General features: G+C 38.8%; 2 protein-coding genes across 2 annotated transcripts; both read right to left on the bottom strand.

Annotated features, from left to right (window-relative positions):
- Window positions 1-2,151: 2,151 nt before the first annotated feature.
- On the bottom strand, window positions 2,152-9,740 carry LOC128398827 (vomeronasal type-2 receptor 26-like). Its single transcript, XM_053360084.1, has 5 exons — window positions 9,661-9,740; window positions 8,764-9,055; window positions 5,802-6,029; window positions 4,589-4,715; window positions 2,152-3,050 (listed from the first exon to the last, which is right to left on the bottom strand). Exons 1-5 carry the CDS (start codon window positions 9,738-9,740, stop codon window positions 2,152-2,154), a joined length of 1,626 nt encoding a protein of 541 aa, XP_053216059.1.
- A 3,106-nt stretch (window positions 9,741-12,846) lies between these two features.
- Window positions 12,847-20,531, bottom strand: LOC128398826 (vomeronasal type-2 receptor 26-like). The gene is made up of 5 exons (XM_053360083.1): window positions 20,370-20,531; window positions 18,268-19,149; window positions 17,595-17,822; window positions 14,489-14,615; window positions 12,847-13,745 (listed from the first exon to the last, which is right to left on the bottom strand). Exons 1-5 carry the CDS (start codon window positions 20,529-20,531, stop codon window positions 12,847-12,849), a joined length of 2,298 nt encoding a protein of 765 aa, XP_053216058.1.
- Window positions 20,532-20,790: the final 259 nt, after the last annotated feature.

Genomic DNA, 20,790 nt, shown 5'->3' with positions numbered 1-20,790 from the left:
AAACCACTCTGGAAGGAACTCTGACTCAGACTCACCAGCTTCCACCAATCAAGAGAAGCAGCTAAGAATTGATGATATGCCACTGAGAGGCCTTGGACTAATCTACACTGGTGAGTTATAATGTTATAAACACGTTATAAAAATGTGACACCAGTGGGACAATGTATAGCAGTCAATGGAAAATTTCAGTGACAGCTCTCTCTTGCATTTTTCTTTTTTAGATCACTGTAGATCCAGGCCTGGTGAATTATTTCCCCCTTCTCTCAGAAAATGGACTGGTGTCTTTAGAAACAGCAGGAACCAACAAAAGTCAAATTTCATACCCTCTCTCCCCTCTCTCCCCTCTCCCCCAGAGTTACTGCAGTTATTACCAAAGTTGTAATGGATAGTTTGCGCTTTCACCTTGTGTTTGTATCATGTAAACTGCCTGAAGAACTTGTGATGAACGATGGTATATAAATCAAATAAATAAGTGTATTCGTTTAAAATGCATCCACATATAGTTTGGAGGTATTTATTTTGTTTTGTTTTGTTTTGCAAGAAACTTATGAATCTGGCAGGAAAAAAATACATTGTTTACGCAGTCATGGGCTGGCTAAAAGTTTATAGCAAGTGGTTCCTCAAAGTTAGAAGGGTGACTTTGTTAATACATAATTTTCAGTCAACAAAAGTATTGAGGGATGCACATGGAAGATATACTTTTGTTGAAGGTATTATTAATGGACTACATCTATTTATTCACCAAATAGTAGCCAATAACCCTTCCTGCAAAAAAACTCTGGCCAAACTGAAAATCCTCTTCAAATGATGTAATAATCTGTGGCGACCTTAGTTGGAACATAAAAGTATTAACAGGTAAGGACCTAGCTAATTCCACATGGAAAAAGAAATGTAGAAATGCAAGATAATTTAAGAATGTTAGAGACCAACTGAAACAAATAAGGATGCTACAAAAGTAGGAACTGAGGTATGTTTGCCAGAAGGTGAGTCCAGGAGACATGGCTCATGTAGATAGGTCCCTGGTGTACAGCTCATAATCCAGAGTAGATTTCCTATTAACATCCACCCCACTCTTAAATGCAGTGAAAAGAACACAAACAGGAGAGATCAAAATAACAGATCACGTCCCAGTCTCCACAAAATTTGAATTCATTCCAGCTGAATATGCTACTCCAGTATGGCATTTCACTCCTATTCTCAATAAATCAGTAAGAGAAAGTCTGACTAAAACATTAGTGCATTTTTGTTGTTTTTGTTTTTTTAAGGAAAGAATGAGTTATGGCTCATTGTGGGATGAGGACACTGAAGGCAGTGATGAGAGGGGCATCTATACGGGAACAATCATACTTAAAAGATCACATAGGACACAAAAATCACAACAGCAGCAGGAAGTTCCTCTTAGGGAACAAATACAAAGAGGTATAGGATCAAGATTTTTTTTTTAAAAAAATCGTAGATAAGGCAGAAATAATTGGAGACCGTGATAAAGTCATATTTAAAACAAATAATGTATGAATTTTAATAATAATAATAATAATAATAATAATAATAATAATAATAATAATAATAAATAAATTTTATTTATATCCCGCCCTCCCCAGCCGAAGCCGGGCTCAGGGCGGCTAACAACAATCAAATAATCAAACAATCAAGTAAACCAACATTTGAGGAAAGGGGTCTAAGTTCTTAGACACAAGATTAAGAAATAAAAGAAAAGAGGCAACTATAGCTGCCATTAGACTGAAACTGGAGAAAAGGTCTTTTCTACAAAACAAATTTGTGATATAATATTTTAAATAATTTTTCTCCTCTATACTTCCTCAAAATCCACCACCCTTATAAATGATACAAATAGAGAAGGGGGGTCAAGATCCCTTGGGGCCTGCTGGGCAATCAGAAGAGGGTGGGAACCAGCCATATAAAGGCTATCCCACCCACTCTGATATTTCTACCATGGTTCACATCCCACAAGTCTTTATTTATGGGTGTACAGGAAATTATTATAACTATCAGTACTGAAATGTCTAGTTTAAAAACTGCTTCTCATTTAAACAGTACTACCATTCTTAAGAAGACTCTCCTGACCAATAGATCATATGATTTCAAAAACATCAATAAAAATGCCATACTCTTAGATTTATTTTAATTTTACTAATATCTCTTTATTATCTGCTCCTTCTTGTTCAGTTCTGGCCTCAGGATAATTATGTAGCATTTGGGAGCAAAGATACAACCTAGTAACCCAGCACTGGAGGACAAGATGGAGAAGATCTCCACAGCCACCATGTATTTTCCTTTCGTGCTTAAATAGGAAGGAACAAAAGACATCCAAACACTGCAGAAAACCAACATACTGAAAGTGATGAACTTGGCTTCATTGAAGCTGTCTGGCAACTTCCTGGCCTGAAAAGCCACAGTGAAGCTAACAATGGCCAAGAACCCCAGGTAGCCCAGAACAGAATAAAACATAGTGACAGAACCTTCATTGCATTCCACTACAATTTCTTGAGTAAGGGAGTGCATGTCAAAATGTGCAAATGGGGGAGTAGTGCATAGCCACACAGCACAAATAGTAGCTTGAATAAAGGAGCAGCCAAGAATGATAGAGTTTGTGAATCCTTTCCCCACCCATTTTCTCATGCTGCTCCCTGGCTTGGTGGCAACAAAAGCCAGAATCACAGTTATCGTTTTTGCCAATATGCAGGAAACAGCTACAGAGAAGATGACACCAAAAGCAGTTTGTCTTAAACAGCAGTTCACTGTTTGGGGCAGGCCAATGAATAACAACGAGCAGAGGAAGCAGAGTAATAGTGAGATAAGCAGAGAGTAGGTGAGGTTTCGATTGTTGGCTTTGACAATGGGAGTGTTCTGATGCTTAGCGAAGACTCCAAACACCAAAGCTGTGATCAGAGAAAAAGACAGAGCTAAGAAAGTTAAAAGGATCCCCAAAGTTTCTGTGAATGAGAGGAAGTTGACTCTCTTTGAAAGGCACTGATCTTTGTTCCTGTTTGGATACTGACCTTCTGGGCATTTTGAACACTCATCCATGTCTGGAAATAAAGAAGAAAAAGAAGTTTATGTGTCTATCCCTGCAGCCTGTCATCACTTTTCTTTTTTAAAATATTTTCACTCTCTGTCCAATTAAGTTAATAGATCTGTCTCTAATGCTTTGCGTTCTGTGCATATATTGCTTTAATTTGAAACCACAGCTCTGTTCAGAGGTTTATGCCAATGATTACTGTAACTTTGTGTGGCAGAGGAAGTACGAGGGTGGATATCCCTATCGCCCTCCATGTGTTGAGGGCAACTCCTTGTAGTGGGCACATGCGTAGCCTCCCCATGCATTTAAAACCTTGATTATCCAGAGAGTGGGGGGAGGGTTGCTCAGTCAGTAGAGCCTGAGACTTAATCTCAGTGTTGTGGGTTAAAGCCCCATGTTAGGAAAAATGTTCCTGCATTGCTGGGGTTTGTACTAGATGATCCTTGTGTTCCCTTCCGACTCTGCGATTCTATGATTTGGCATGAACCAAGTCACTTCCAACTCTATGATTCTATTTATCATAAATTGCTTTTTTAAATTTCAAAGCTCTCCCTTTGATTATTGATATAATTTAAATGATACTTTGGTGGAATATGTGGGTTTCAGTCACTGCTAGCCATCTAGTTTTCCCCTCAGATGCCAAGTAGAGCTCAGGTTGATGCTTAATCTCACCATAATAAAACAACTCTCTATGGATTTATAATAATTCTGGACTGTAATATTTGGTCTAGACTTTTTCAACATGTTCAGAGAGTGGAGTGTGTGGCAAAATTAAAGCTGAATATCAGCAGTATTTTTTGGGTGAGTACGAATTTTACCTATTTTCAGGGACTGGGAGTTTCCTCGTACATTAAAGATAGCCCCAATAAAATAGATAATATTTGTCCTCCCGGTGCAAAAATGACATTTGCAGGGTAGCCGATGACCCCATGAAAGTGGGGTTCTGAAATGGTGAGCTGATTTCATACTATATCTCTCTAAATACCGGATTTGTCGAGATACCTTGTTTAGATATCAGAGAGAAGGTTGATTAGCTTGCTGACCTCTGCAGCCTTCCAGCAGGGAATTTTACATTGCAGTGATATTCAAGACATAACAGGGCAAGGCAAAACATACATTATTTGTACAAGATGGATCAGCCTCAGCCAGAAGTTACAAAACAGGGTCATGAAGAGGACCAGGGGCTATGAGCAACTACATCAATTACCAAAAGCAGTTAGATGGTGTTATGATTTACCAGTATGTATCAAGATTATACCAGTATATTTACCAGTATGTATCAGCAATGTTTATGTCGTGTGGAATTTTAGGGACATTTACTGTCATACCTTAATAAATATTTTCTTTGCCAGAATGAATATAACGATTTGTTATTAATTAAATATAAGTATTCAGGGCTATATGTCTGCAGCATGTTAGGGGCATACATCATGGCTGGCTTGTCACTATCCCAGACCTAATTTAGAGAACTCAATTGATAATAAACCAAAACCAATGAAAAGTATTTTAAATTGCTTATATCTTAATGCTGCACATTATATGTCCTACCCTTCTGGTCTGAAATCTTCCCCTCTGGGCATGGGGCACAATCGTAGCAACAAAATTGCTTTCCTTCCTTCTTCTTTTTGCTGTAACCTGGATGACAATTGTCATTACACACAGCAAGAGGCAGCACCTATCCATAAAAAAATGGGGGTGGGTGGATCTGTTTTAAATGGATTTGTACACATAGGGTTGCATCCAGTGCTAGTCAGACTCTAAGTAGACTCATTGAAATTAAGGAACCTAAGTTAGCAATGTACATTAACTTCAGTGGACCTATTCTAAGTAGGGCTAGCACTGAATACAAGCATAATTCGGCAGTTTCGACCTGATCACGTTTGTTTGCATTAGACTGTCAAATTAGACTGAGCATGCTCTTAAGTTTGCCACGCCCATGCATTGTTTGTTTTTGAAATCCAGACTAATACTGTGTACAGTTATGAGCAAAAATATGGTGGGTGGGTGTGGGTGGGTGGGTGTGGGTGGGTGTTGTGGGTGTGTGTGTGTGTGTGTGTGTGAGAGAGAGAGAGAGAGAGAGAGAGAGAGAGAGAGAGAGAGAGTGTTTCATATTGATTTCCTTTTAGCTTTGAATATGAGAACTAATTGAATGTATGTGTATGTACGTATTGCTAATTGAGTGTATGTGTGCTGCTATACCTATCAGGCAGCAGAGGAACCAACCCCCACGGCAGATAGGTAGGAATGGATAAGGCAAGGGAAAGTCTTTCCCACCTGCTTTTTATACAATATTTACAGAGAGAGGCTTGAGAATGCAGCCTCTTGGAATAATGGTGCTGTCCCAAGTGAGTCTCCACCCTAACCCTCCGTCTCTCCTACTTCCTCATGCGTCATCACCATGGGGGCTGAAAAGTGCCCTCTGCCTTTGAGCTCTTTGCTCTCCTACTTTCAAGGCTTACAGAGTTTTGGGAGAGGGGGGATTCTGGAATGCTTTCTAAAGACACTGTGTCTGTCAGCTGCCACCGCCCCCCCGCCGGTGCTTCCTCCTCCTCTTCTTCTTCCTCCTCCTCTCCCATTATTTCCCAGCTTTTCTCCTCATCTGCCTCTGAGCTGTGATCTCCCTCAAACCCCTGTTGTAATTCTGAACTGTTGTCTTCTTCTCTGGAAGGTTTAGGCTGGGGAGGCGGTCTCCACCATTCCTCCTCTGCCCTATCCCTGACAATACATATATACAGTACTATACTATACAGTCAGATCCCACCTGATTGAACGTGCTGTCCCATCTGATGGCCTTTTCATCCAGAATGAACTCTTGCTCTTGTGACAATTGTGGATCCATCCTTCCCACTTTTACTTTTAAGAAGGATTGGTTTGGGGAAATAACCCAGTTTATAATGTCAAAGCCAGCAGTTAATTCACCATTTTTGTTAAATGTGATGGTATCCCCAGCACTGTTGTTAAATGTGATTTTGCTTAGGAAAGAGTGAAGCTACATTGAAAAAGTCAAACACAAATGAGAGAGATATTACCATTAATTAAGCACAGAGTTATGTTTCTTCCTGCAGCAGATCCTCTGTTGTACTTGGTTTTTGTGAGTAGCTGCATCCTTCTGTAAGGATATTTGATTTTTTCAAGTTCTTCACATGCTTCTAATCAAAGGCTTACTACTGTAAATAGGTGTTGAAAATTGGCTAATTTGGGCTGGGAATTGTGTTTCTTTTAACATTGCATTTCACCCAGAAAGGGTAAATCTGGAGCATATATGGATGGGGTGGATACACTCTCTTATTCTGATGACAGTAATGTCATGTAGATTCTGTAATGGAATTATAGCTCCTACAGTGGTGACATTTGTTTGGAAAGTAGCTGAAGTCATGAGTCTATCAACAATGGACTTTGAATATTGGTGGAAAGGAACTGGAATTCTACAAATTAAGCAGATCCACTGTCTACTTCCAACTGGACCATACAAAGAAAAAGTATGGTATGTATATATGATTTATGGATTTACATCATCTCACTGCTCCTCAATTACTGAAGAAGAGAAAGCATCAGAACATGAGAAAAAACAAGTTTTTAAAGAAAGAGATGTGGCATATTTTGCTAAGAGTTCCTTCTCTTACTATACTCAGTTAACCAAAGGGCATCACATATCAACCTGGCCATGACAGAAGAATGACTTCATGTGAAACATTACCTGCCAGGATTGACAATTTGGAAGACTCATTCTACATTTGTCCACCATTGTTCTGTGTTTGGATCTCAGTGAGAACATCTTACGTATAGCATATGCTATGGCATAGACTGCATTGTAGATGCTATAGCTTTTACCAGTCATGTCCATTTCAAAAAAAGTCCCAGGGAGGTTTTCCAGCTTCTCTCCACCAGTACAATGATCAGTATTTTCCTTGTTCTCCTTAGATAATAAGCAGCTGAATGCCCTTTCCCAGAAAATTCTGATGAACCCATCTCCTTTTGCTGTGCTAGGATGTAATGTTTGAATGAATTCTCTAAATCCCAGCACTTCATTTGTGTGAATTGCAAAAGATAATGTGCCATCAAATGTTCTTATATCAAAGTACCTCTGCAATGACTCCAATGAGAAATCCCATTGGGCTGTCATAATCCATACTTTGCCTATTGATGCCTCTGTTATATCTTCCAGTACTGAATAGAAATATGCGAACCACATCAGCCATGTAGTGGTCTGAGGCTCTGCATTTACAACAAATACTTTGACTTTTGAGTTGGTTAGTGAAGTAGCCTTGGACTGGATGGCATATGGTGATTGCATTGCCTCTATATTTTGAGAAATAGTTACTGCCTTTTCTATGTGGGCTGTACAGATTCCATGCCGAGTGAGCATTGGCATCATGGTCTGCAGAAATTTTTCTCCATCATCATCGTCTGATACAATGATCCCAATCCATGTCCATTGGAAACTCAAGAGCAGCTGGACAATCCCTTTGTACTGATATTCTTCATTGGGTACCATTCGATAGAAAGAAGGGAACTGGGTTTTCATGCAAATCACTGGAGCTATTACACAATAGGCAATCTAAGCAAATAAATTTGTTAGAAAATAAAACTTTTCTTAAAATACAATTACTTATTCCAAATGTGTAATAAAAAAAAGCCAAGTAGAAAATCCTGATTTAAAAGTATCCTAGTGTTATTACTTGGGAAAAATGTGAAAGGTTTCATTGAATAATGTTTTTGAATTGGGTTTATTATCTTTCATAACCTAAAGCTTTCCAAACTTTTATGCCAACCTCTTTGCTATCTTTCAAGGTTAAACTGCAACACTTAGGCAGTTACTCTTATCTGGAATTAAATCCCACTGAGCAAAACAGAACTTACTTCTGATATAAAGGAAGATAGAAACCTATGAACACTTTTTACCTCTTCATAGTGAGAGACTATTTCTGCTGCTGCTGTTATTATTATCATTATTGAATTTCGTGAACTAATTCTTTAGTTTTATTTTGGGTATCTGGTTGTGAGATAAATTAATATATATTACTTTAATTTGGGGAGAAATGCTGAATTTATTATTCAACCAAGCAAGATTTCTCTCTGGGTGTCATCTGAAGTAACAACTTTCAATGACTTAACATTTCATTTTTTTGATATCTATATTGCCAGTAATAATGGGAATCAGCACCAGCAGCTACATGATGAGTAAAGTAATTTGATGGACACACTCGGTTATCATGGGAGATGAAGAAACCATGTCACACAGTAAAAAGTCAGTGATTTCTCATAGCATATTGTAAACTTCTCCAATCTGGTGTCCTCTAGATGTCATTGGACTTAAATTCCCAGCAGCATTACCAACAGTTAGTAAAATGTGACATTGCTCCAATCTCTCCAGGACTGCTGGTCTGGAGGAAGCACCCAGCCAGGTGCAATAGCTCATGCTGGCTGGGGATGATGAGAGTTGTAGTCCAACTTCTTGGACAGGAATAAATGAGAATCATTGCTTTGCTGTACCTAAGCAGGGGATCTTCAAAATATGTGTTCTCAGTTACACATCTCTTTCGAAGAGGAGCAAAGAAAAATAAAGGTTTGCATATACGTTTAAAGGTTATTTCAGTAGCCAACCTGATAAGCGGTGATAGAAGTAACAGTCCAACAATATTTGGAAGGCACCACATTGGCTACCCCTTTGTAAAATATTACCCCATTAAAAGCAATAATCAAGAGCCATGCACACATTGTACCTGTGGAATCTTATAAATTCCCAGGATAATAGCCATATGTAGGGAGACTTCAGAATCTATTCCTCCAATTACAGCTATCATATTCTTTTTGTTGTCACATTTGAAGTTGGGGACAGTCCTTTCTGAGGTGGACAGATGTTTCAGGATGTTTTGATGAGTCATCCTTGCATTTGTGTAGCTGTCATAGATTTGAAACCCCAGGCTGACATTTGGTATGATTTTTGCATCCTCATTGATCTCCTTCACTGCAAATACTAAGGACAGGACATGCTGGTAGTTTTTCACTGCTAAACTAAAATAAAAGTTTCATTGTGAATCAAACAGATATTCAACATCACATGAAGCACATATTTGAAAGAATGCCACAGTGTACATTAATGCAGTGTGCGTGTGAGAGAGAGAGAGAGAGAGAGAAAGAGAGAGAGAGAGAGCACGCACACATGCACACATATGCATATTGTGGGGAGGGTATGAAAATATAAAATAGACACATTCTTTTGAAGAGTGTTGATTGAGATTAGAAAGTTTTTTCAGGTGGTGATCAACCATCTTTTATATCATATAATCCAATGAATATTTTAAAAAATATTAATTTACCATAAGGACAAAAATCTTTTATATTCCTCAATGTGCATGCTTTTTTCATGAATTCAATTAAAAGAAGATGTTTCCATTAATGTTTTCTCTTTTTAATTTACCATCTCTCAAGCTGACCAACTGTGTAAGCTTATGCAACACTGTATGTGTTTTATGTATTTTATGTTCATTTATATTTCTATAAAACAAGTCACACAGACTATTTTCTGAACGTGCATATTTTTCTACAAGATATTTTTAATTATGGTGACATGATCTATTGCATCTTTTAAATTTAAATAATAAGAACCATCCCCTTACGTCATTTCATCTACAAATTTAGTTGTTGGGTGTTCACTGAAGGTTATTTCCTCAAACATAAAGCCGAACAGAGTAGCCATCTCTCCAATGATAAAGTCCCCTGCCTGATAATACTTATATTGGAAGTGAAAGAGATCCATCATGGAACACATAAGACTGTGTGCCTTGCATTCAGTTGGAGGCATCAGCATCCACAGAAAGATCAGAAGCAAAAAAAGTAGCATTGCCATCTGTGGGTAAACTTTGACTCAGAATATTCAATCTGTATCTATCATCCTCCATCAGCTCGGTTGCAAGTTTCAGTGGCTCCAGCTTCTCTTGATAAAACAAAACTGCCCACTATCAGGCTGGTATATTTCTGCTTGATCACAATCCATCGTAGTGATATTTTAAATACACATTCTAAATATATTATTCATATATATTAAAAATATAGGGCATTTAATATATATGGGGGAAATTACAGGGAAGAATGAATTCAAGTAATTTTTAAAGATAATTCTAGTGTTTATTGTCATGCCCCTGGGGTATTGTGCTGTGCAGCAGAAGGCCAAAACATGCCTAGAAGTCACATTCTGACATTCTGTTTCATTATGACTGCTGCATTGTGGCTACAGATTCACGTAGTTTGAGATATTATCAATAAATGTAGTTTTTATTGGTTTTCATAAGCTGCAACTTGCAGCTTGTATAGAAGAGTTCTTGTACCTTGATTAGTATAGGGATAACAGAAATATGTGCAGAGCTTATATATTGGAATGGTGCTGAGAGCAGGCTGTGTTACAGGAAATATTTCATTCAAATCAATGTGTGATAGTGTGCAGTTCTTTCCCATTGTGGGTGAGTGGAAGGCTGGTCTTCTGCACATCCAGAAGGAGAAGTGGTGAAGGGCACATATCTCATGCAAGGTGGCCAGTGGGAAATGGGTACAGCTTGACTTTAAAGGCTGGGTATTCGCCTTCCTACAGGAGCTGCAAGGCTGGTTGGCACCTATCCAGTTGCTGCAGCATGGGATTATTTATTTGCCTCCAAAGGGGGGGGGGAGAGTAAGACGTTTGTCCCTATGTTCCAAATCAGCCACACACATTCTTATTTTTGCCCACTCAGCAAAGCAATGCTGGATGAATAGCTACCCCCTATACTAGATGGACTACATGGGTCAGCTACATGAATCTGTGGTTAAATCAGTAGGTCACAACTGGCAGGAACAGTGTGCATTAAAGAGGGAAACAGAAATGATGTTGGTGAACATCTTTCAGTCACTGCTTGGAGAGGAAAGGGGTGGTTCTGTTAACCCCTAAAGGGTTACTGGTGCTGAGGCACATTTGGGAGGGGTAGGTTCAAATGAAGGTGGTGGCTGGGCAGTTTCAGGAGTAAATGGACTATCCTGATCCATTTCAATCTGGCTTTCAGGCCTGGGTTTGGGATTGAAAGAGTCTTGGTTGCACTGAGAAAACTTTACTGGCAGAACAATGAGCAGGGGCTGCTTTTTGGTAATTCTCCTGGACCTCTCAACATCTTTTGATGCCGTTGACCTTGGGATCCTACTAGATTAAATGTGTGGGCTGAGAAGCAAGTTTCTGGTAATCACTACAGGATCATTTCCTCTAGAAAGTGGCATTGGGGGAATATTGTTTGACCCCACGGCAGTGAAAACTTGTCTTTAATTTTTTTTTCTGCCTGGAGTGCACAGGACTCCAATTACGTAGCACCAATATAATGACAATTTAGAGCAGGGATGTCCAACAGGTCGATCGTGATCTACTGGTAGATCCCCAGGAGGTTTTGGTAGATCGCAGTCAATCACTGGGTCCCTTTCCTTAGCATTGGTAAAAGAGAATCTGGCCCTGCCCCCTCGCCCCACCCTCCATTGTTGCACAATCTGCAGAACGAAAGACCGAGTTTACTCAGTGAGGCAGTTTGTTTCTCCAGTGATCTGTGATCTGTTGTTGAGTGGCTGTTCCCCTTGAGCTTAGGCTTGAATTCTCAAAAACTTTCCTCCTCCTAAAAAAAAGCTCAACAACTTTGACCTGAGCCCAAAAAAGGGGGTAAATCACTACCAGTTTTTAATTCTGCGAGTAGTTCGCAGTCTCTTGGGAGTTGGCCACCCCTGATTTAGAGGATGCTGCAATAAAGGGACCATTAGACAGCCCAGTTAATTTGGTCCATAACAGGTTTTGTATAACTTCTATTCACAAATGATTTTATATGTAAATTAATTTTCTATTTATTTCCTTTCTTTCTTCCTTCTAAAGGAAGAAGAGAAGACATTATATTTGTACGCGACAGTAGCTGCAAGGCTATTGATTGCAAAAATTTGGAAAAGTGGTATTATACAGACAAAAATAAAGTGGCTTGCCAAATTATTGGAGTACTACAATATATCCAAAACAATGGGAGAAATTGGAAGGATCACAAAAGAGAAGATAGACAGGGATTGGAAGGTGTTTAAAAGATACTTACAAAACCATATTGAAAAATCAGAACTCCTATTAGAATAAACAAGTTCTGTTTTAAATATTTAAATACTAAATAAGATGGATAACAATGTGTAATAGAAAAAGAAGCATGAAATTAGGTTAAAGGTGTGTGAAAGAAAGTAATACAAGTGGAAAGAAATTGCAATTGAGTAGATTGGAAGTCTAACACAAAGGTGGGGTGAGGGGTGGTGGATGGTGATGGGAAAAGTAATTATCTGTGGGACTGAATGTAGGTATGTTTGTATATATTTAATGATTGTATGAAATGTATGTTTGTATGCTTGTATATTCACAATATGTGTGTATTTTATAATAAAATTTAATTTAAAAAATTAAAAAATTATAATTTTCTATTTATTTCTTAGAAACAGCAAAATAAATTATTTTTTGTAAAAATAACAAAATTACACAGAATTACAGCATGGAGAATCTTACATAAAATTTAACTTTTCTTAATAAACCTTTGACTTTTGTACAGTATCTCACAGCCTATTTTAGGCTGAACTACTTATGGCTGAGTAACACACACACAAACATTTCACCAAAGTTACAACTATTGCACAAATTTCCGGGGGGCGGGGAATCAACCATTATCATGAGCAATACCTAAAGAGCTGTCTCCAATGTGATTTTTCCCTGCTGCCATAATTAAGAGGACTGAGAAGCATCAATTTCACAAGCCCTTACAGAAAAATCTAGATTGTTGCTAATTTCTTTTTATTAGTTGGTCCTTGCGGTTCAGCTCAGGTCTTATAATAATTATGTAGCATTTAGGGGCAAAGATACAACCTAGCAATCCAGCACTGGAGGCTAAGATAGAGAAGATCTCCACAGCCACCATGGATTTTCCTTTGGTGCTCAGGTATGCTGGAACAAAGGACACCCAAACACTGCAAAACATCAACATGCTAAAAGTAATGAACTTGGCTTCATTGAAACTATCTGGCAACTTCCTGGCTAGAAAAGCTACAGTGAAGCTAACAATAGCCAAGAATCCCAGGTAACCCAGGACACAATAAAACATAATGGCTAACCCTTCATTACATTCTACAATGATTTCTCCAGCCAGAGAGTACATGTCAAAATCTGGGAATGGAGGAGCAATACAGAGCCATACAGCACAAATACAGGCTTGAATAATGAAACACCCCAAAATAATAGAATTTCCCAATCCTTTCCCCAACCATTTCCTCTTCTTGGATACTGGCCTAGTAGCCATGAAAGCCAGAACCACTGTGATTGTTTTTGCCAAAATACAAGAAACAGCCACTGAGAAGATCATTCCAAAAGTGGTTTGTCTTAAATAGCAGGTCACTGTGTTAGGATGGCCAATGAATAGCAAGGAGCACAGGAAACAGAGTGATAGAGAAATGAGCTGACAAAAGGTGAGATCCCGATTGTTGGCTTTGATGATGGGAGTATTGCTATGTTTAATGAAAATTCCTAACACAAAAGCTGTTGCTAAAGAAAAAGACAAACGGAAAAAAGCTAAAGTGATGCCCAAAGGTTCTGTGAAAGAGAGGAAGTTCTGTATCTTAGGGAGACATTTATCTCTGTTTTTATTTGGAAATTGACCCACTGGACACTGGAAACAATAGTCCATATCTGAAAAATAGAACAAATGCTGTGTTAGTCGTTAGTCCCTTAGTAATTAATGATGGGCAAGCTGTGCTATTCTCAGTACAAAAATGAACTGTCATTTGTCATTATGAGGCAAGATTAGAAAACAATCTTATTTTCCCACCCGCAACAGTCCTATGTTGATGTTTCAGCATTTTTAAAAATATCTTGACTAATTAAATGCATAGTTTGTTAAACACTCAGACTACAGATGAGCAAATCCGTATTTCCAGAGCGTGTCACTTTTGCATGTTTTGATCCCAGAAGCCTATTCTTCCAAAGAATTCAGTGATTGGGAAGGGATTTAAGGTATCAAACAGTTCCAGAAGTATCTTTGACCCAAGTTGTTAAGGGTCTTTTAAAGTAATACAAGAATCTTGAACATGGACCAGTGGTGTACAGGCAACCATTGCAAGCTTTTGAGCATCCATATTTTGTGATAGCCAGTGCCCTTCAACAGTTGTTATAAACCAGAGGAACCAGGGTGGATATTTAGGTACACTTCCAATGCCTACACCAAACTTGCTTTCATCTGTAATCAATAAAGTTGTGGCCTAAATGGATCCCAATACATATTTCCTCTGTTGGTTGTACTACATTGCATACACCCTGCACAGCCTTCACTGCACCTGGGTCCAAAATCACCACATATGTATCAAATAGGCATTAATAGGATTGTGCTAGCATTGGTGGCATGTCATTCATGATCCTAAACATTTTCCACCTACGCTTCTGGTCTGAAATCTTCCCATCTGGACAAGGAGAACAATCAAAACAACAAAATGGTTTCCCTTCTTTCTTTTTTCTGCTGTAACCTGGATGGCAGTTTTCATTACATCTGGCAAGGGGCAGCACCTATCAAGAAAGAAAGAAAGAAAGAAAGAAAGAAAGAAAGAAAGAAAGAAAGAAAGAAATTTCATATTAAGAATACTGAACCCTATGCTGCTCTTAAAAAGTTGATTCTCTTTTTTTTTTAAAGATATTTGTTGAAATTTTCAAAAAATAAAGGGAAAAAAACAAAAAATAAAAAAGAACAATTAAAAATTCATAAAGTTTACATTTCTTGCTTTCAATAACCAATTTCCTTGACTTCCCCGCACCTCCCCTTCTTGTATTCCAGTTCCAATTTTTAGCTCAGCAAATTCTTGTCCCCACACTTTACCTTATTTTCTCTAATTCATTTTAATTAACCAATTTTAACTTATAAACCTCAATCTTTACACATCAATACTTATTCTTAAAAATCTTTTTCTAGATTCGCCCCATCAATTTAATTAACCAATTTTAACTTAAAAGCCTCCATCTTTATACGTCAATACTTATTCTTAAAAGTCTTTTTCTAAGGTCGGTCCCAATTCCCTTCACCAAAATCCCCATTTTTATGTTAGTGGCTAAACCAAATTAATTAAAACAGAATATAGTTATACACCCTTTGGATTCCCAAAGCCCCACCACCCCCTTTCCCGGTTTCGAACCCCAACATAAAGTCCATCAGTCCATCTGCTGTCAGCCTGGTGACCTCACATCCGAGGCTCTCAACTCTCTCACAATTCCTCTCTGCCAGTTTTTTTGATAGTCCTTTATTTTAAACTCCGAATCTCGAAGGAGCTCTGTCCCGATAAGGTCCATGTTTCTTCCAGCTAGGCCTTCATATTTAAAAATGGAGCCAAGATCTTGTTTCTTACTTCTCTTAAGTCCAAATGTCCCAAAAGCTCCAGTTTCCACTTTAGCCAGGTTTGTATTCCATATGTCTTCAGATCTCCACATAGGGAGATCTCTCCATTTTCCATTCTTCAATTCAAACCAAATTTCCACCATCCTGATCTTGTTTCCCTTTATATCCATCTTAACCGGCCTCTGGCTCTCCTCAACCATCTGTGGCATTATAGCTCCTCCTTCTTTTTCCTTCAAATCATCATATTCCTCTTTCATCACATTCTCAGATTTCTCAAATTTCTTTTCTTGTTCGGCTGCAGAGATTTTTAGGTCAACTGCAAAACTTTCCTGTTCATCTGCAAGAACTTGAGTCAAGTCCCTCCCAGGCTCAGCAACTTTATTTACTGTTCCCTTCAGTATTGTAACGTTTATAGTCAAAACATCAGTCTGTTCCTGCAATTTTCCCAAGAGAGAAAAAGTCTTCTCCAGTTCAGCCAGTATTTTTCCACTTACAGCCATTTTTGTAATGTCCTAAACCCCCTCTAGAGGGATTCTAGTTTCTTAATGTCTTCCAGTTCCAACCCAAAAGTCAAGTTAGCCTTTTCTTCTTTATTTTTAACAATATGTTACCAAATTGTAACGAATATAACCAGCAAAGACAGCAGAAACAAAGTTCTATTTTCCCCCTAACTTTGACAGCTAGTTTGACAGCTGTCAAAGTCTTTATGTCTCTTCCGCAGGCTCTCTCACCGATCGCTCCCGGGTCTTGGGGGAGGGGTGAATTCCGTTCTCAATGTTAGCTCTTATCCTCCAGCACAATCACTTAAATTGCCCCAATGTAGAGTTAATTGCTTTTCTCCACAAAGAAGAAAGGTATTCTCACAACCTTAGTAATAAAATCCTTGCTTTACGATGTTTACAAGGCGGGTAGGCGGACTTCCTCTTTACACCTTACCCGGTCGTGCCTAATTCCCAAAGAAAATTTCCCTTTTAAGTCCAATTTCCGTGTTACTCACGGGTTGTTGCTTTTAATCCAAATGTTCAGAGAAAGAAGTCAGCGCTCTCCGTCCATGGCATGCGGCTTCACTCAGCAGGGGAAGCAGTCGACTCACAGCACCACGCCGCTCTCCGTCCCCCGTTCCAGAGCCTTTAAAAAGGCTCCTTTGCGGGTCGGGGGGGCGCAAATGGTGCCTGCCGAGTCACCAGGTCCACAGGCTTCAGCGCCTGTGGTTTCTGAGGGTCCCCGCGTCGCCGCCGCGGCAGAACCTGACCCCTGCTGAGCTGATTCCCTCCGGAGCTCGGAGGGAATCCGCCATTAGGCGATGGCGCTAACCCGGAAGTCCTTAAAAAGTTGATTCTCAAGGGAACTGTGCTTGCAAAGAGAATCAAATGGATTAGATTTCAAATTCTAAACAGGTGGAAATAACTCAGGAAAATATGAGCAAGGTTTCACGTTTAATAGAGAACAGATTGGTTTTCAAAGGATGACTTGATATAACAACCTTCTGATCATTGCTGGTCCCATATAAGCATAGTGACACAGAAGCTCAGCAGTACCTGGTCTGAATGAACAAAACATACTACATACTACATACAAAGCTACATTTTGGGGTGATTGTATGAACCAAAATAAGTACATTTTGAACTTTTTAGTTTAGAGAAAAAGTGAGTAAAAGGTGAAATAATAGAAATATATTAATTTATGCATTACATGGAGAAAATGGATAGAGAAATGTGCCTCTACCCCCTCCCCCCCAGATAACACTAGAAGTCATGGACATTCAATGAAGCTGAATGTTGGAAGACTCAAGATGGAAAAAAGTTCTTTATGCAGTGCATAAATTAAGTTCTTTTTCAGGACCAACTTGGTTGGCTTTAAAAATGGATTGAACAAATTAATGAAGGATAAGACTATCAGCTGCTGTGCTATGGCAGATATGCTCTGCCTCTACTAGCCAAGCCAAAAATGCTTTTGAATTCCAGTTTCTGGAAGCCGGGGGCAGGGGGTGCTTTTTGCTCAGGTTGTCCTTGCAGGTTCCATCTGACAGGTCACTGTGAGAACCAGATTACATTATCCATTTATATATCTCAGTATTTTTCTTCTTCTTGTTGTTTGTTTCATATAATTCCCGAGAAATGCTGGGTACTTTCTCCTAGTTTTCTCTGTTTTGAACCCACCTGATTAAATGCCATGTGCCATGTGATGGCCTCCTTATTAATTGTGAACACTTGATCCAGCACAGAATGTGGATTCATTCTTCCCATGTTCACTTTTAAGAAAGATTGATTTGGGAAAGTAACCCAGTTTATTATATCAAAGCCAGCCGTTAATTCACCATTCTCATTGAAATACACTGTATCACCAACAGTGTTGTTAAATGAAATTCTCCTTAGGAAATGATGAAGCTAGAGTGAACAGAGACAAAATGAGATTTTATAAGGTGCAAGTCTGATTTTACAAAATGATTAAAGTGTAACCCCTCTCCCCCCAGTCTTTCATTCTAAAACTATATGCTTCAGAAAAGGGATGTGTTGTGTTCACGTATGGAAATGTAATGTATATATAGGATATTATGTGAATCGGTCACAACACTTCAAATCCCTTTGTGATTGATTTATGCTTCATATAAGCCTGAGGTTCCTTCTACCCCCATGAACCTCCACAGCATGCTGGCTGAATGGTGGTCACCAATCAGGATTTTGGATGCTTGGATACATGCCAATGCCAAGCCAAACTGTGCAAACCGTTGCCAATAAAAGTCAGTCCTTTAGCGACTAATATTTGCATAGCTCCTTCCCCCTATCTCTGCTCAGCTGCACATTGTAAGCCACGATTTATGTGAAAAATTACCTGCCAAGGTTGCACATTCAGATGATCCAACCAACTTCTGTCTGGCATTGCTCTGTGTTTTAGCCTAGATGAGTACATCCTATGTAAAGTGTGTGCTATGGCATGGACTGCATTGTAAATGCTATAGCTTTGACCAGTAAAACTCATTTCAAAAAGAGTCCCAGGGAGGCTCTCCAGCTTCTCTTCACCAGTGCAATGATTATTATTGCATTTGTCACTGCATTTGCTGATCTGATTTGAATCAGAGAAAAAGCAGTTAAATGCCTGTTGCCAGAAAATTATAAGAAAACCATCCCCTTTGGGTGACTTAGGACGTAAGAACTGCAGAAATTTTCTGAAGCCCACTACTTCTTTTGAGTGCATGACAAAAGACAAGGCCCCATCAAAGACTTGGATATTAGATGTCCTGTGCAATGTCTCTGAAGAAAAATCCCACTGAGCTGTCATGATCCAGACTTTTCCTATAGATGTCTCTTCGATGCCTTTCACCATTGCAAATAAGAATATTGTCCAAGTCGTACATGTAATGGTCGCGTAGTCTGCATTTACCACCAAAACATTGACTTTGGAGTTGGATAGATAGCTGGCCTTGTGCAAAATAGAGTTAAACGAACTCAGTTTATCTATAGCATGAGATATGGCTGGTGTCTTTTCACTGAGGGCAATGCATATTCCACATTGCAAAAGCATTGGGATCAAGGTCAGCATAAACTTGTCTCCATTATCATCATCCATTGCAATGATCCCAATCCATGTCCATTGAAAATACAAAAGAAGCTGGACAATCCCTTCATACTGATATCGTTCACTGGGAACTGCCCTGTAGAGTGAAGGGAGTTGACTTCTAACATGCATAACTGGAGCAAATGCACAATAGGCAATCTAAGGGGAATAAAAATCAGAAAATCACTAATTCTAATATTTAATATATTGATAAGATAGTATCATCATTAAAATAATGTGAATATATTATTTGCTTAACTGAAAAAGAGGTTATTCTTAGAGAAAAACACTTCCCATGATATTGTCTTCTTTCCTTCACACACAATTTTATTGCCAGTGAACTGCTTTTTCAGCTTGATACTAGGAATATAGATGAATTCTGGTGATTTTGTGGTTAACGTCAAAAACTCTTGAACTCTAGTCCTGTTTTGTTTGTGAGGGTGAAATTTGTAGTCCTTTCCATCTTTTTTCTATGCTAAATTTCATGTTCAGCTATGCCATGGCTTTAGAATTAAGCAGCACTCTCCCATTGTTAACTTTGTGGCAGAAGAAGTAGCCACACCACTAAGGTAACAATATATTATAGTGAAGTTTCTATTGAAGACTTCCTAAAAACTGAAGTTACGGTAGATTAAAAACAAAACAATGTAGACCAGTTATCTAGAGCACGTGCAACCTGCTCCCGAAAAAGTCCAAATTGTTTCTTTTCCACCATTTCAAAGTATAATTCAATGTGCTAGTGCTCATCCTTTGAAGGCAGGCACAGCTTGGAATATGGCTATTTGAGACAACACCTTTCACCCCATTAAACCGTCTATGCACCAAGATTTTCCTCCAAGGTCCTCCTGCTGGTGCCCCCCCCCAGCCATAAGGAGGTGTTTGGCAATAGGGAAAATGGTCATTTTGGTTGTGGTGCCGCCATCTGGAGCTATCTCCCACTGGACATTCACATGTTGCCTATGATTAAAATGTTCTTTAGGCAATGGAACACTGGTAGAGAAACTCTGGCTCTTCTAATGTTGCTGGACTACAAATCTTGAAATTCCTGGACAATGGTCATGCTGCCTGGAGATGATAAGTGTTGTATTTCAGAAACCTTAGAAAGGCTAAACGTTGCCCACTAGTGCAGTAGGTAAAGAACTTGCCAAAACCAAGGTTCCTCAACCCACCCACTTGAATATTTTTTTAAAAGTCTATTTTTTTCACCATCCAAAGATTAATATGCAGATTGTTTCCATTTTTAGATGTGTTGTTGAACTCTGTTTCACAAGCACAAAATGGTGAAAAATTGGAGACAGGGGACCTTTTCTACATTTTGATATTTTCTGGAAGGAAACGTAGTTGTGACTGTTATTTTCTCTCATAATGGCTTATACTACCTGTGGAATCTTGTAGATGCCTAATAGAGTAGCCATGTGAAGGGAGATTTCAGAGTCAAGTCCCCCAATAACAGATATCAGCTTCCGTTGCTTATCACATTTGAAGTTTGGAACAATTGCTTTCTGGCTGGAAAGAAGTTTCAAGGTGTTTTGATGAGTCATCCTTGCATTGAAATAACTCTCATAAATGTGGAAGCCAAGACTTATATTTGGTAAGATATTGGGATTCTTATTCATCTCCTTCACTGCAAACACCAAGGACAGAACATGCTGGTAGCTTTTTGTCCTTGCCCTAAATGAAGAGTAGTGCTAAGTGTGAGACAGATATTGAGCCCTATCTAAGCATCTATTTGATAATTTATTTTTGATAGGATGCTACTGGAGAAATCAAGATGACTGCAGATGTGATTAGGTTTGAACT

The sequence above is a fragment of the Podarcis raffonei genome, chromosome 13, assembly GCF_027172205.1.
Source record: "Podarcis raffonei isolate rPodRaf1 chromosome 13, rPodRaf1.pri, whole genome shotgun sequence".
In the NCBI taxonomy this organism is placed as follows: Eukaryota; Metazoa; Chordata; class Lepidosauria; order Squamata; family Lacertidae; genus Podarcis; species Podarcis raffonei.
This window is presented reverse-complemented; position numbering and strand designations above follow the sequence as displayed.